This window comes from Primulina eburnea, chromosome 8 (genome assembly GCF_022965805.1).
Source record: "Primulina eburnea isolate SZY01 chromosome 8, ASM2296580v1, whole genome shotgun sequence".
In the NCBI taxonomy this organism is placed as follows: domain Eukaryota; kingdom Viridiplantae; phylum Streptophyta; class Magnoliopsida; order Lamiales; family Gesneriaceae; genus Primulina; species Primulina eburnea.
In genome coordinates this window covers 3,918,820-3,935,018 of record NC_133108.1, presented here as the reverse complement: position 1 = coordinate 3,935,018, position 16,199 = coordinate 3,918,820, and the positions used below count along the sequence as shown (strand labels likewise).

At 37.1% G+C, this 16,199-nt stretch overlaps 3 protein-coding genes across 3 annotated transcripts; 1 reads left to right on the top strand and 2 right to left on the bottom strand.

Moving 5' to 3' along the window:
* Positions 1-560: 560 nt before the first annotated feature.
* LOC140837705 (uncharacterized) lies at positions 561-2,963 on the bottom strand. The gene is made up of 5 exons (XM_073203820.1): positions 2,421-2,963; positions 2,183-2,312; positions 1,800-2,093; positions 1,559-1,660; positions 561-1,487 (listed from the first exon to the last, which is right to left on the bottom strand). Exons 1-5 carry the CDS (start codon positions 2,483-2,485, stop codon positions 1,062-1,064), a joined length of 1,017 nt encoding a protein of 338 aa, XP_073059921.1. The 5' UTR covers positions 2,486-2,963; the 3' UTR covers positions 561-1,061.
* A 1,733-nt stretch (positions 2,964-4,696) lies between these two features.
* On the bottom strand, positions 4,697-7,321 carry LOC140838096 (uncharacterized). Its single transcript, XM_073204181.1, has one exon. The coding sequence runs from the start codon at positions 7,319-7,321 to the stop codon at positions 4,697-4,699; it is 2,625 nt and encodes an 874-aa protein (XP_073060282.1).
* Positions 7,322-9,520: 2,199 nt separating this feature from the next.
* Positions 9,521-11,506, top strand: LOC140838525 (polyphenol oxidase I, chloroplastic-like). The gene has a single exon (XM_073204890.1). The coding sequence runs from the start codon at positions 9,558-9,560 to the stop codon at positions 11,328-11,330; it is 1,773 nt and encodes a 590-aa protein (XP_073060991.1). The 5' UTR covers positions 9,521-9,557; the 3' UTR covers positions 11,331-11,506.
* Positions 11,507-16,199: the final 4,693 nt, after the last annotated feature.

Below are 16,199 nucleotides of genomic sequence, written 5' to 3'. Positions count from 1 at the left end.
CTTATTTTTCACTTTTCTACAAAAAATTATTTTATGTGAAGGATAAATTGTAGACATGTAAGAAGAAAACAATGAGAGCAAAATTGCAACAAAAGCTTATTTTATTTATTATAACAAAAATTCATGCGAACGTCTCACGAATCAATTTTGTGAGATAAATTTTTTATTTGAATTATTTATTAAAAATTATTATTTTTTATATCAAAATATTATATTTTATCGTAAATATTCCAGCAGTGCCACGCTCTGTAAGTCCAATCACTACAAAAAACCAAAGCGATTTGCGACGGGTTTATCCGTCGCTAAAACCGTCGCGACTTGGTCAAAGCGACGGTTCTAGCGACGTGCCGTTGACCCGTGACCTTTTGGGTCGTCGCCTCACCCAAGCGACGCGACACAATAACCGTGACAATTTGGCGACCGTCTGTAGGATGAAGTCCGTCTCCAGTATAGCGACGGTCAAAATAACACCAACGCTAATTGTAGCGACGGTAATTTCAACAACGTCGCTATATTTAGCGACGATTATGCTTATAACCGTCGCTAAATATAGCGACGTTGTTGAATTTACCGTCGCTTCAAATAGCGACTGTTAATTAAAAACAGTCGCTTTAATTTGAGACGGTATTTTCACAACCGTCGCCATTTATAGCGACAGTATTTTCAAAAACCGTCGCTAATTTCAGCGACGGTTAGAATTGTTCCGTCGCTAATCACCATTCCGTTTTTTTTTAAAAATAAAAATATATTAAAACAATTGTACTGTATAATTACTAAAAAAATTGACAACAAATTTGAAAAATATAATCATATTAGTAAATAACATTTCCAAACTAGTGTTTGATACAAATATTCATCAAAAAAATTTAAACAAACGCCACTACGGTGACGGTGACTGAGTATCGTCGTCGTCGTAGTCGTCGCCGTCCTGCTCGTCCTCATCCTCGTCCTCGTCCCCGTACCCTTGCGTCGGAGGAATATAACTCTGTGAAAATCTGTGAATACGGGATGAAGAACCAACTGCTGCCCCACGAGATCGACCCCTGTGAGAAGTGCCTGGTCTAGACAGCGTGCGACCTGATGTATGCGTGGTAGCTCCCTGTGACATGCCTAACCAGGAGTCGGACATGCTCCTCTAGTGACGTCATGCGATCTCTCAGCATGACGTTCTCCGCCTCTGTAGCCCGCACCCTCTCGCAAAGCTCATCGTTACGACGTAACGATGAGTCCAGAATCTGGCGCATGACCGCCTCGCGCTGGGACTCAGACGACGGACCGACATCCGATGACCTACCACGTCGACCCGGAGCCATCTCATCGGGATAGAAGGTGCTGGCCATGGACCCACACCCATACATCCTCCCCTTCTTCTTCCCCCCAACCACAGTCTTGAACATGCTGTTTACCGACTGTGGGCTGGGGACAACAGGCTCTGATCCATCCTCTGCGGAACTTAGTGACTGAGCCATAGATCGCTCCATGTTCTCCTGTGATGTTGATAAAAATGGATTATTTTTAGTGAAACGTTAATGAGAATAACGAAATTTAATAAACTTACGTGGATCAGGCGGGATCGCGTGTCAACGAAAGATCCGTCTACATGTCGATGTGTGTGTACGTACAGCTCCCACGACGTAGGATCTCTGCCATATCGTGCTCGCTGAAATAAATTTAATAATTGTAAAACATTATAATTTAAAAGTGTAAACAAATATATATATATATATATATATATATATATATATATATATATATATATGTTAAAGTACAATTGAAAACTATTAAACTAGAAGAAATACCAGATCATGTCCGTGAGCGCTGTATGTCTTCGCACCTACAATGTGCTTCGACGTCCCTGTACCTACCCCTGCAAGCTCGCTGTTCCTGTTCGCCTTGTTCTTGGCAGCTCTGTCCTGCCAATCCTGTTGCTGCCAAGCAGCAGTCCAAGCAGCCCATCTCTCAGGCGTGACCGTCTGTGGAGGCTGGCCCCTGCTCCTCCAACGATAAATGGTCCAACGGTATAGGAGGGCAGTGTTACGTAACCACAGGTCTCGTACCTGAGTATCAATATCCGCTGCCCATCTATACCTCAACTGCAATATGGAATATTTAAGTAATTTAATAGGTTAATAAAAATTTAAACATGTTATTGGAAAAATTGATTGTTTTAATAAAGACCTACACAAAACCTCTCCCAGTAAAACTGCCGCTGCTCAGGTGTCACATGCCTCCACGACCAGCCTGAATCACAGGTCTGCATTGCAAACTGTCTCAATATGTATCTCGAGACACTGTTATTATGTTGCTCAAATCTAAAACCAAGAATACATGTTATTGTAATCGTTTTCGTAAAAATATTAAATAAGTAGAACGAAATTTTGTTAAACAATTACTTTACGATGAAAAAAAAAATTACTTACATCCCATCCCTCATAGTAAGCTCAAGCCTGTGATCAGGCGGTGGAGGAGGCGGTTCTCCAGACATATTATGTAAGTTGCAAAAACAAAAATTTTGTTATTATAAATATGTCAACACCAACACAAAATTCACCACTTAAGAACATATTTTCCACACTACGATACATCCAACTTCTATTTCATGTGTTATACCTTGAAGACTACAAGTGCTTAAATATTTATATTTAATTAAATTAAATTATCAAAAACTATACAACGAGAAATTAAATAAGTATCTACACTTCTATCATAAAATTAAAGTTACAACTACAAAAAATCATGCATGACATAGTAATAATATTACGCTAAAATTGCTAAATAACATGCATAAATTTCACGTAACGTTGGAGGATGAAACATTCAATAAAGAACACGCGTTAAAAATCTGACGTGTTTGAAGATATGCAGATCCACGTAACGTTGGAAGATGAAACGAAGCAGCTAATCTACAAAATGAAAACGGAAAGATGTTAGTACAAATAGAAAAAACGAAACTGCAAGCCCAAAAAAAAAAGCGTGTCGACGCTACCAGAGAAGAACGGCGAAGCTCGCTGAAGAAAAATGTGTGCGAACCTCGGTATATATAGAAATTATAGCGACGGTTTTTAAAAAAGTCGTCGCCTTTTACGACAGATTTTGGTAAAAATGTCGCCGACGGCGACGGTCTTCTCTAAACCGCCGCCGATCTAGATCGGCGACGGTATCGTTAATCACCGTCGCTCTTTAGCGACGAGTGTGAACCGTCGCCGATCTAGATCGGCGACGTTTCTTGCAAACTTATGTTATCAGCGACGGTTTTATTAAAACCTTCGCTGAGTTTCCTTTTTTTTTAAAAAAAAAAATTATTTTTAATGTTTACAAGAACAAATTTCAAATTAAATAAATAAAAGTTGTGCAAAATAAAATCCGATAAATTTAATTACAATAAAAGTTAGATTTATTTTGTGTCGGTTAATTAGTTTTGTTGTTACTATGACGTCAAACTAAAATTTTATAACAATAATTTAGAATTTTAATTAAGTAATTGAAATACAAAACAAATATAAAAAAAAGTTACAATGACCTCATCTCAATGCTTCCTTCGCTGGTCTGCAGTAACATGTTGCTTCTCTGTCATATATATACGTACATACGAAATATAGATATGCAAACAATCTGTTCATTATGTACACAAAATCAAATTTATTTTTATTCAGATTAGAAGTCAAAAAATAAACTTAACCTTATTCACTTTCGTCGTCAATGTCACGAACATCGTCGCTCGAATATTGAACATCTTCTGCTTCACTTTCACTACTATTCAAATCAATTTCGTTGTCGTACATAACATTTACATCGACTAAATTCTGAGACGTCAAAAGAAATTGAGTTGAAATGTCATGAGGTCCACTTTCGTTGTTTTGAAATGCATCAGTATTCTGCTCAATATTTGGCTCAACATCATTGACATAAGCTCGCCTACGTAGAGTACTCACATGCATCCAATCTGATTCTGCTCTCTTCGTTGTTGGATAAGTCAGATACACAACTTGCGAGGCTTGCGTAGGAAACACAAATGGTTCGTAGTCTCCCAGATTATTTTTTCGGTTGATATCAACAATTTTGTACTTTTTGTGTACGCGTGTGCCCGACCGAGGATGAGTATGAAACCAGCGACACTTGAAAAGTACAACTTGTCTCATTTGTAGACCTGGGTATTCAACTTCCACTATTTCTTCAAGTTGCCCATAAAACTCAGTGACATTTCCATTACTCATATGACCACTAACTTGAAGCCCCGAGTTGTTTGTACCTTTGAACGAAGTGTCATGCACTGTATGAAAGTTAAATCCATTAATGCAATAACCTCGGTAAGTCTTAACTTTCATCAGAGGACCTCCTGCAACCTGTTTTATAATTGGCTGTTCAATTTGAGAATCCGGCGTCGTAGCCTACGATAAAAAATAATTTGAAACTTTAAATCACATTATATAAAAGTTCATTGAAATATGTGCACAGAATTAAAATTTTGGCATTCATACATATTGACGAAACCACTGAAACAAATTGGTTTGGATGTACGCCTCGACTGAAGCGTCATCCATATCTGGATATGTCATACGTACGTTGTTCTCGTACATGCTGCAACACATTGAATACAATTTAAATTCTGAAACGAGTAATTATATAAATTAATGAATTAAATATACATAATACCTGACAAATGGCTTTATTTCATTGCAATTGTGCAAAACATATGTCAAATTGCATGATATTCTTCATTTGATAGCCATCGCGATTTTGCAGCTCCAATCTTCTTACCACGATTGCGGAATATTGAAAGAAGTTCAGAGTCATCAGTGTCAACATATGTGCTCTCACGAGCTTCCCCAGTTTTTCGCCTTCTGCTAGCCGTCGATTCATTGAAGTAATGTTGACAGAATATAGCAGCCTCCTTAACCAAATATGCATTGTATATGGAACCCTCTACTCGTGCCTTGTTACGCACCGTGTTTTTCAATGTACATAGATATCTTTCAAAGGGATACATCCACCTAAATTGTACAGGGCCCATGATGCGTGCTTCATATGGTAAGTGTATGCACAAATGCTCCATCGAGTCGAAAAAACTTGGGGGGAAGATCTTTTCTAACTTGCACATTATGATGGGAATTTGTTCGCTTAAACGCAACATATCACTTATTTTAACATTCCGCTCTGTTAAGTCTGCAAAGAATATACTTAACTCGGTAAGAGCCTCCCAAACATCTCGTGGTAACAACTCTTTAAATACCACAGGAATTAGTCGTTGCATGAATACATGACAGTCATGACTCTTCATTCCAAACATCCTCAACTTGTTCATGTCTACGCAACGCGCCATTTTAGACACATATCCATCAGAGAATCTAACTTCTTTTAGCCATCTAAAAAGAACTTTTCGAGCATCCTTGTCAAGTGTGTAATTTGCTTTCGGAAATTTCCCGTCTGCTGTAGATGGATGCAACTCGGATCTAATACCCATCCGAACAAGATCAGCTCGTGATTTGGCATTATCCTTCGTACGCCCTTGTATATTACAAACCCTATTGAAGACATTGTCAAAGACGTTTTTCTCAATGTGCATGACATCCAAGTTATGTCTTATAAGGTTCGTACTCCAATATGACAGCTCCCAAAAAATACTCCGTCTTCTCCAACCACATCTAGTCAAGCTACAAATTTTCTTATTGATTATATCAGAGTACATCTCATACGAAGGTCTGAAACCAAATTCGTCCAACTCATTCAGCAATTCGTCCCCAGGTTTAGAGATAGGAGCCGGCTGTGACACTTGTTTACCTCTTAGAAACATTGTCCTACTACGACGCAATGGATGATCTGCAGGTAAAAACTTCCGGTGATTGTCAAACCATGATGTCTTGCCACTACATGGCAAGGTAAAGGCGTCTGAATCAGACATGCAGTGGGGACATGCTTGTTTTCCGGAAGTGCTCCAACCAGACAACATTGCGTACGCGGGAAAATCACTTATCGCCCACATCAAAGCTGCACGCATATCAAAATTTTGTTGGGCGTGGATATCGTACGTGGGAACACCATTAGACCACAAGGATTGTAGTTCGGCGACTAATGGCTGAAGGAATACGTCCAATTTATCTTTGGGGTTACTTGGTCCAGGTGCAATCACAGTCAAGAACATGTATTCGTCTTTCATACACATCCAAGGTGGTAAATTATATGGAGTAACAATGATAGGCCATGACGAATACTGCTGCCCACTTTGTCCAAAAGGTTGAAATCCATCTGTTGACAATCCTAATCTCACATTTCGGATTTCTGCTGAAAAAGATGGATGCAAAGCGTCAAAATGACGCCACGCTGCACAATCAGAAGGGTGTGTCATAGTGTCACCGTCGAAATGATGGTCATTATGCCAACGCATATGTGACGATGTAGCTTTCGAAGCATACAGTCCTTGCAAACGTGGAGTGATCGGAAAATAATACATCATCTTGTACGGAGTTCCCTTCTTCTGAGGATTTCGAGATCGACTTCTACTACGTTTGTATCGAGAATGTTCACATATCTTACACTCTGTTAAACCCTCGTCAACACCCCAGTATATCATACAATTATTGTTGCATGCATCAATTTTTTCAACTAGAAGCCCTAGATCTTTGATAATTTTTTTGGTCGCGTAAAAACTCTCAGGGACGAAGTTATCAGACGGACACAACTCTGACATAAGTTGACACATGTCATTGTAATTGCGCTCGGACTTGTTGTGTTCATGTTTCATCTTTAGTAACCGAGCGAGCACAGACAACACAGTATGACCGTGTGGATTTCCATCCCAAATTTCTTTTTCGGCTGATTTAATGCATTCATACAATGATTTAATATAACTGTTTGTACTTTCAGGATCTTCAGGAACATTATTTATTGTTGGATTTTCTTCACCAAAATTCACATTCTCATTTTCTGGGTTCTCTTCAAAGTTAACATTTTGTTGAAGAAAATTCAAAAATTCCGGAGCTGTAGTTTGAGCAGTTGGTGGTGCTACACGAGACCTAGATGACGAAGGAACTTCCATATTAAAATTAGGAAAGACCGGGGGAATATAATCCTCTCCATGAAAATACCAGTTGTAATAATCCGGTACAAATCCATAACGACCGAGATGTACCTTCACAGTATCTTCATCTAAATATGTTTGGTTCTGACATTTTTTTCGATTGCAAGGACAACGGATATTTCCATCTAATAAACACTCAGGATGACTAAGTGCAAATGCTACAAACGACTCTACACCAACACAATATTCAGCCGTTACAAATCCATTCTCCAACCGACGATACATCCAATTTCTATCGTTATCCATTTTATCCTACAAAATAAAAAGTACGATGTATTTTACTTTTCAAATTAAATCTTGTATGTAATATTAGTCATTTTCAAACAAATATGTATATCATATCACATTATATAATGACGTGTCATAATTTATTTTGTTTAAAAACTTTATAGACTTTTATACTTGTCGTATCCCTTACCGGGAGTGTGGGATGTCGTCTTAACATCCTCCCAGGATTTATAACAAGTTTTCCAAAAAATTATTATATACATACTAACAGTTGAATTGCAAAAAAACTTACTTGAGTAGAAGCAAAAATCGTACACGAGAGAAGACTTGTTTATCGCTCGCAAATGTGAGCGAAGGGAGAGGAGAGGTGTGAAGAAAATCAGTTGAAGACGCGACAATTTATAGACACATTGCTAATAGCGACGGATTTTCAAAATCAGTCGCTAATAGCGACAGATTTTAGAAACCGTCGCCGATTCAGATCGACGACGGTTAACTTTGAACGTCGCCAAAAGTGACGACGGTTTTTTTAAAAACGTTGCTATTTTTGAAGATAACGACGGTTTAATTAAACCGACGTTAAATATAGCTACGGTTTTTTTTTCGTCGCTAATATAGCGACTATTTAATATTAAACCGTCGCTTCACACAAGCGACGGTGTTTAATAAAACCGTCGTCTGTTTAGTTTAGCGACAGTTTTTGAAAATTTGTCGCTATAGTAGCGACGGTAGGACACAAGACCGTCGCTTTTGTTTAACCTGTTGCACAAAATAGCGACGGGTGTGTGGAACAGTCGCAATAATAGCGACCGGTTTTATAAAACTGTGGCTATTATAGCGACGGTCTTTTAAAACCGTGGCTATTACAGCGACGATTTTTTAAAACCGTGGCTATTTTAACGACCGGTTTTATAAAACCGTTGCTATAATTTAAAAAGCGACGGTGTATATAAGAACCTTCGCTATATAGCAACGGAAAATAAAAACCGTCGCTATTTGAGCGACGGTTTTTCATGAAAGCGTCGCTAATCATACCGTTTTTTTGTAGTGAATCTCGCTGGCCGAGGTTCACGAAAAGTAATCCATGTCTAATCTGCATCAACCCAGCACCCCGTCCGTTCGATAAAACCACTGGGGCCGTCGAACGGAAAACCATCTCCATGTTCCAATCTCGTACAGTCGTACTTTAGCACCAGAGGAACCCGAGTATCGGAATTTAATCGGCACAAATTTTTCCCATTTCTCCATTGCAATCGCGAGACTTCACTCGTGTCTGAAAATTTGAGATCTCTCCAGCCTGGTTGCCTGGCTCTCATAGCGAGATGACATGTTTGATATGTGAGTGTTTTTATGTTTCAACGAACCGTCGTAGTCTATGTTAGAATTTGAGGTGATCATAAGATCTGCTACCCCACAACGCACGAAGTCTAAATAACAGCTGCACTGTTTTTTGGTCAAGAAATCCATCGATTTTGTGGTTGTAATAGCTTGATTGCTTTTTTATGGCTGATTCTAAGTTGTCGTGGAAGAAATCGTCATTTTCTTGTGAATCGAGTTACTCGGGTTGTTGTAGTTAATGTATCCAAGAGTTCCAGGTATTTCTTCAACACAATCAAGCCATTTGCATGCATGGTTTCCTCCTTTAGAAAGTATTCAGGTGATGATATTGAGTTCGACGAATGCAGAGCAAAGAAGAAAAGATTGTATGAAGAAGCAACTTTGGAGGTCATGATTTCAATTTCGACGTGTTTTACATCTTTCTTTTCATATATTAATGAAGTAATTGGTAGATAGAATTGCAAAAAGAATGATAAGATTAACCAGCATCGGAGCGTGATATATTCAAATAATTGGTTGGTGTAAAGTATCGAATTTTATGGGCCATGAGATCCATTAAGATTTGAGAAGCCCAAAGAAAGGTATCCATCCATACTATATGATTAAAAAATGACAAAAACTTGTGTGAGACGGTCTCGCGGATCGTATTCGTGAGACGGATCTCTTATTTGGATCATCCATGAAAAAATATTACTTTTTATGCTAAGATTATTGCTTTTTATTGTGAATATAAGTAGAGTTGACCGATCTCACAAATTAAGATCCATAAAACGATTTCACATGAGACTCACTCTTACAAAAAAATATATATTAGTATTAAACAGCTGACAGAAGCCCATTTCCCAAATCCTCTCTCATCCTCATTCCTCGTTGTATAAATAAACCGAAACTGAAGCGCATTACCTCATCCCAAGCCATGGCTTCTCTTCAACTTCCATGCACCCACTCCACTTCCTGCTCCGACCACCACCGTGCCTCTCCTCGCCGGATATTCCCCAAGCCATCACACTTCACTACCCGTTCAAAGCGCACCCACCGCCTGCAAGTTTCTTGCACCGCCGCAGCAAACGGTGGCCAAAACCAGAAAGAACCGTCCTTCCAAAATGTCGAAGCTGCTTCTGAAGGGAAGGTAGACAGAAGGAACATGCTTATGGGTTTAGGCGGCCTTTACGGCGCTGCCAACCTTGTTCCTACTCCGGCCGCCTCAGCCAATCCCATTCAAGCACCGCAACTAGACAAGTGTGGCACCGCTACCAACTTGAATACCGGTAAGCAGCTAGACACCAGTTGCTGCCCCCCTATAGCAGCGAGCATCATTGATTACCAACTCCCTCCAGTTTTTCAGATGAGAAGAAGGCCAGCTGCTCATAGAGTTACTCCTGAATACATTTTTAAGTACAATTTAGCCGTCGATCGGATGAAGCGTCTCCCGGCGGACGATCCACGTAACTTCATGCAACAAGCTAACATCCACTGCGCTTACTGCAATGGCGCTTATGATCAACCTGGGCAAGGCACACTGGATCTTCAAGTCCACAATTCATGGCTGTTCTTTCCTTTCCACAGGTGGTACCTTTATTTCTACGAAAGAATCCTTGGAAAACTGATTAATGATCCCACTTTCGCGTTACCATTCTGGAACTGGGACAATCCTAAAGGCATGACGATCCCACCCATGTTCGTAGATCCTAAATCTGCTATCTACGACGCGAAACGCAACCAGAAAAATTTGCCTCCCGCTGTGATAGATCTTGGCATGACCGGGAACACCGACCCTCTTCAAGTTGTGGCCAACAACCTTACTGTAATGTACACAGAGATGGTTCGTAGCAACTCTGATGCGTATGATTTCATGGGCAAGGCTTATCGGGAAGGAACTCCAGTTAATCCAGGTCCTGGTGCATCCGAGCGCGGCTCTCACACCGCTGCCCACGTTTGGGTCGGAGATCCGAGAGAGCCCAGCGGAGAAGACTTGGGTAACTTCTACTCAGCAGGACGGGACTCTTTATTTTACTGTCATCACGCAAATGTCGACCGAATGTGGACTCTTTGGCAATACTTTTTGCCTAGCATCAAAATTCCGGAAAAGAATATTACAGACCCCGATTACCTCAACACTTCGTTCCTGTTTTACGATGAGAATGCGCGGCTCGTTCGCGTCGCTGTGAAGGACTGTATAGATAATCTGAAAATGGGATTCGAATACGAGAGAATCGATCTTCCATGGTTGGACTACAGGCCTCCACCCCAAACTTCTAAGGCTAGAATCGCAAGAATTGCCTCTACGGCACCGAAAGCGGAAACTTTGTTTCCATTGAAGCTGGAACAAGTTGTCAGGTTCGAAGTCACCAAGACCAAGAAAGGAAAAGCCGACGAATTGCTGGTCTTGGAAAACATAACACTGGACACATCTAAATTCCTGAAGTTCGATGTATTTGTGAACGATGAAGATGACAATCCAGGGGAGCTGGACAAGGCCGCTTATGCTGGAACTTACGCACAGGTGCCACACAAAACGAATACCCCATCGGCCACCACTTCAATCCGGCTGAAGCTCACGGATTTGTACGAAGACATGGACCTCGCAGATGATGACTCTATTGTTGTGACCTTGGTGCCTAGGCACGAGGGCCCTGGAGTTACCATTGGTGGTATCAAAATCATTGAAAATCCTACCAAAACAAGTTAATTATCAGGTCCCGGTTTCCTCTTTCGAAGGTTCCTTGGGTTATCGTTTGTATGAATAAAATTTCCTTGGCATGCACCATTCGCCCTGGGTTGCTCTTGTTTGATTGCGTGTATCAATCGTATCGTTTTCTCCATCTTTTTGCTATGAATAAACTTTGTATTATTATGTTCGAATCACTTTTGTCTGCTGCTCTTTTTCCTAAAGTTGAAATATCTCGAAAGGGGCTTATTTATTTAATAAACTGTTGAGTAGAACAAAGGCGAGTCCCGCATAGAGATGGACATCTCCAAGAGCTTCTCATTTCTGCGTGTCTAAAAATTACATTTAGTTCCTCAACCAAAACAAAATTTACAATTTGTACCACACATTTGTCTCCATGACCAAATATATATTGCTACATCAGATCTACAATATATGTATACTTTTGTTTTACACGAGTCATCTTCGAGTTTCCACGTAAATATGTTCGGTTTTGTTGATGCTCCTGTGTCCACTCAAGACGTGATGCGTATGTTTATTTAATATGGATTAATAATCATGATTTATGGAGACGGGAATATTAGTTATATAATTAACATACACGAAACATATTCAACTTTCTTTCCGGCAAAGTGTGCAAATTAAGTGTTTCTTGCAAATTAAGTGTTTCTTTATTTATTATTCAACTTTCCTTCTTGCAAAGTGTACAAATTAAGTGTTTCTTTATTTATTATTCGCTTGGAAGTACACTACACACACCCACTTTACAAATTTCATTTTTAATAATTTTGTGGTTGAAATATTAAAAATATGGGTCAAAAGTAGAAAAGTTTTGTAAAGGCGATCATATTTCGACAAATTCAAAACATTTCACGATAATTGCCCCCACGTGGTGTCAGTGGTGGAGCCACATGGATTGATACTCGGGATTTAGTCTGGATAGTACATTTTATATTATTTTAGATCAACATGATATTATTTTGAGTAGATTAATTTAAAGTATTAAAAAAATTTAGAGTTTAAAATTCTAATCCGAACAGAACAATATTTCTGACTCCACAAATGATGTTCTTGGCTCTTTGGTAAGATTAGGGCCATAACCCAAAGATCCCATTTATTCATATCATATTTAAACCAAAAGCTTACAGTACTGAAGCTAAGCTTAGGATTAATAAATAAATCGATTTTAAATTTCTTTGTCGACACATACTCTTTCCATGCTGGTTTAGTTACACTTACAATATTACGGTAAAGTTGTGTTTGCTTATGTAACGATGTATGGTTTGTTTTTATTCCAACTCAAAATATATATCTACATTTCCATATTCTAATATCACATGTCGATAAAATAAGAAAAAAAAAAAAAAAACAAGTTCGTATATATAACAAATCAACTCTATGAATGTTTAGAAAAACAAATATGTATCTTATGAGAAGGTCTCGATCATCTTTATTCGTCAGACGAATCAACTCTCCTCATATTTATAAAATAAAATTGACATAAAAAATTAAATTTTTTAACGACTCGTCTAAATAAAAGAACTGTAACACAAAATGTACTTATAAACCAACTTACAACAGTTATGTATGGAAAATAACATGGCTATGTCTCGAATTTGAATGCAGGTTATTTGACTTAAACATATTTTTGTAACCTATACCAAAAAAAGCTCTAAAAAGTCGTCGATCCGCGTCGAGTTTCTGAAGCATTCTTCGACTTTTGTCTAAAAATTTAGCTCGTGAATCGAAGTGGTTAGGTGGTGGAATTTTGCATCGAGGGTAGGTGTGTGCGAATGGGACTCTGAGTCAAATTTAAAGGAGCGTAGAATATGAATTATGCATAATTTATTAATCTGATAGATGACATACATATGTATTATTATAAATATATAATGTGTACTTTACGATACGTCGTGTTTCATGTTTTATTTTTTAAATTATATACAAATGTTCAGCGTAAAACTAAAATATGTTTGACCATATATTAAAATCATTAGAAACAGTCATATAAAATTTGGCATGGCAGAGAGTTAATTAAAATTTTTTATTCGTCAGATATGTTAACACCGTCGTATTATAATAAAAAATAATTTTTTCAACATAAAAAATAATATTTTTCAACGAATTAAATTTATCTTATAAAATCGACACATTTTTAACGCAGACAAAGTCGATATGGACTAAAATCTGAAAGTACTGCTATATCTTGGTTGATGTTGATTTGCATATCTATAGTATGGTACTTTATTGATAACGATATTTATAATTGGGTTAAGACTCGAGATAGGTGATGTACATTTAAATATTTGGAATTTAATTAAATTAATCAACTCTTGCTGCAAAAGGAAAACGATAAAAGAAAATATTTTATATTAATTATTAGCACGTAACTATTTTTTAAGCTATCAATATATTTTTATTATTAATAAGCTGTAGTTATAATTTTTATGATTGAAATTCACAAAAGAACCTAAAATAAATTTGACCAATTTGAGAATTATTCGTTCTGGAAAATGTAGAGTGGATCAATCAAGGGGCCTGTTTCTTCACTTCTTCCAACCGCCAACGATAGGATTCGTGCCCATTATCTTAAACCAAACTTTCTGACCTTATCCATTCAAAGAATTTATTACTCGACTTTAATTAGATCTGTATATGTGAGACGGGCGATCCTATCTATATTCACAATAAAAAGTAATATTCTTAGCATAAAAAATAATATTTTTTCATGGATGACCTAAATAAGAGATATGTCTCACAAATACGACCCGTGAGACCGTCTCACACAAATTTTTATTTTATTTTTATTAATTAAAAAGCGTGAAGATTGAAACTTAGATAAAAAAATCAATTTTAATAGTCAGTTGAAAAAAAAAAATTGTCCAAATTTATTTATGCAACTTTCAGATATTTTATCTAACCAATGTGAGACAACTAACACTGTATGTCAATATATAAAACTCTAAAATATTATATATATAAGTCGATATGCGACAAAACTTTCAATAACATGTCTTTCAAACTGTTGGAAACGAAATAAGATATTATTATTCAATTAATAAATAATTATTAATTGAACGGAGTAATTATATTAATTTAATTAAAAATTGTATACGGGACGTCAACCTAACTCCAATACATACACGTGACTGGTCGAAGTTCACCTAACTCCATCGCATATTAATCGATCGATCGATCGTAGTGGGCAATCGATTCGATTTTCAATGTACAGAGTTACTAGCAATCATTATTTTTTTTAAAAAAAACAATTATTATTCCATGTGGTCTGTCACGTCACATTTGTTATTATTATTGTTTTTTTTGTTCTTCCTCAAATTTAAAATCCCAATTTTATTTTTATGTGAAGATAGTTTCTATTACAATGCAAAATAATACCATTCTCGGTATTTTCATAGAATTCAGGTTTTACGATAATTTTCGTATCAGTGTTGAAAAGCGACACGCATGATATTAACATTAAAAAAGAGGTTATTTTTAAGACAGCGGATAGAGATAAAATTTCTGGAACGCATAACTATCATTTTCTATTTATCTTTTTATTACAAAACGTTACTTATCTCCATATTATATATTTCATACCATGAACTAAACGGTATCCTAATAGGTTGTGGGTCTTTAAAGTGTAGAGACATAAGTATAATTTTGGTTTTTATGACGAGCTAAAACAGAAATATCAGGAGATAATGATAAACATTATCTATATATATGAGTCATGGTTCCCAGATCTCGCGTTATCACGTTTCCTTTTCTCTCCCCCATTTTCTAGGATTCTCTAAAGAAAAGAGCGCGTAGATCTGAAAGATCAAGGCACAGTCTAAAGAATTCAAATATATGGTTTCAGATATGCTTCCGTTTAAGTTTTTCAGTCAAATTTTTATGATTTAGTACGATAGATTATGCAGTTTATGGGTTTTTCCCCAACAAAATCCGCCATCATTTGGCTCTCGTGATTGTGAATAACTCCTTCAATTTCGGTCAACTTGATAACATACCGAAACGATTAAAAATATATTTGAGGTGGTCTTATTTAATATAAACTATGACTATCATCACCATCAACACAGTCGTGCTGTTATATAAATCTCTTCATAAACATAAACAATTTTAAGTATTTTAAAGATAATTTTTAAAATAATTATTTAAAAAACGTAATTTGTTAAATTTTAAAATTTACTATCGTTTTGTAATAATGTTATGGAAGAAGCATGGTATTTAGTGTCATATATAATAAAGACCAAATCGATGAATAGATTTTCCACACCCTCTTGTAATAATAATAAGGTATAGATGCCCGCATGGGCTTAGCTCAGTTGGTCAGTAGCAGTGAATCTTGGAGCAATAATCAGTGATCGAGTCTCGCAAGCGGCAGTGTGGGAGTTAAATTCCCTCCAATGAGGGGGAGCTCCTTGTGCGCGGCGTAGCATAAGGTCTAGCTGCTGCTGGTTGGCTGAGTCACCATGATTTACCTCCTCTCACATTCCTGTCTGGCCGAGAATGAGAGGCGCCTAGGGTGAGCGATTTCACCTTTTGGAGCAATAATAAGGTATAGATGATATAATGACAATGACGTTCACAAAATAAAAGATAACGAATTAAAGACAAGGATAATGACATGATCTGGTTGCATTTAATTGCGCTGAATTTATCCTTATCTCCTCCTCTTATTTGCATTTGGTTTGGAATTGTATAATTTTAATTTTTAGAAATGTCTTTTAGTATGTATCATCAATTTTTGTAAAAAAAAAATTTGTTGATATTTTGGTTTTTCTTGACAAATATTTTAAATATTTAGAAACCTTATAAATGTGGTTGGATAAGATTTTATAAAACTTTTTTCCAAAAATATTTTTTTTTTAAAATGTTATGCAA

Coding starts and splice junctions, on each gene's coding strand:
- LOC140837705 (XM_073203820.1), bottom strand. CDS start 2,485: ATGTCTGGAGAACCGCCTCCTCCACCGCCTGATCACAGGCTTGAGCTT. Junction 1,661..1,799: donor GCGCTCACGGACATGATCTG/GTATTTCTTCTA, acceptor AATTTATTTCAG/CGAGCACGATATGGCAGAGA. Junction 1,488..1,558: donor CGCGATCCCGCCTGATCCAC/GTAAGTTTATTA, acceptor TCAACATCACAG/GAGAACATGGAGCGATCTAT.
- LOC140838096 (XM_073204181.1), bottom strand. CDS start 7,321: ATGGATAACGATAGAAATTGGATGTATCGTCGGTTGGAGAATGGATTT.
- LOC140838525 (XM_073204890.1), top strand. CDS start 9,558: ATGGCTTCTCTTCAACTTCCATGCACCCACTCCACTTCCTGCTCCGAC.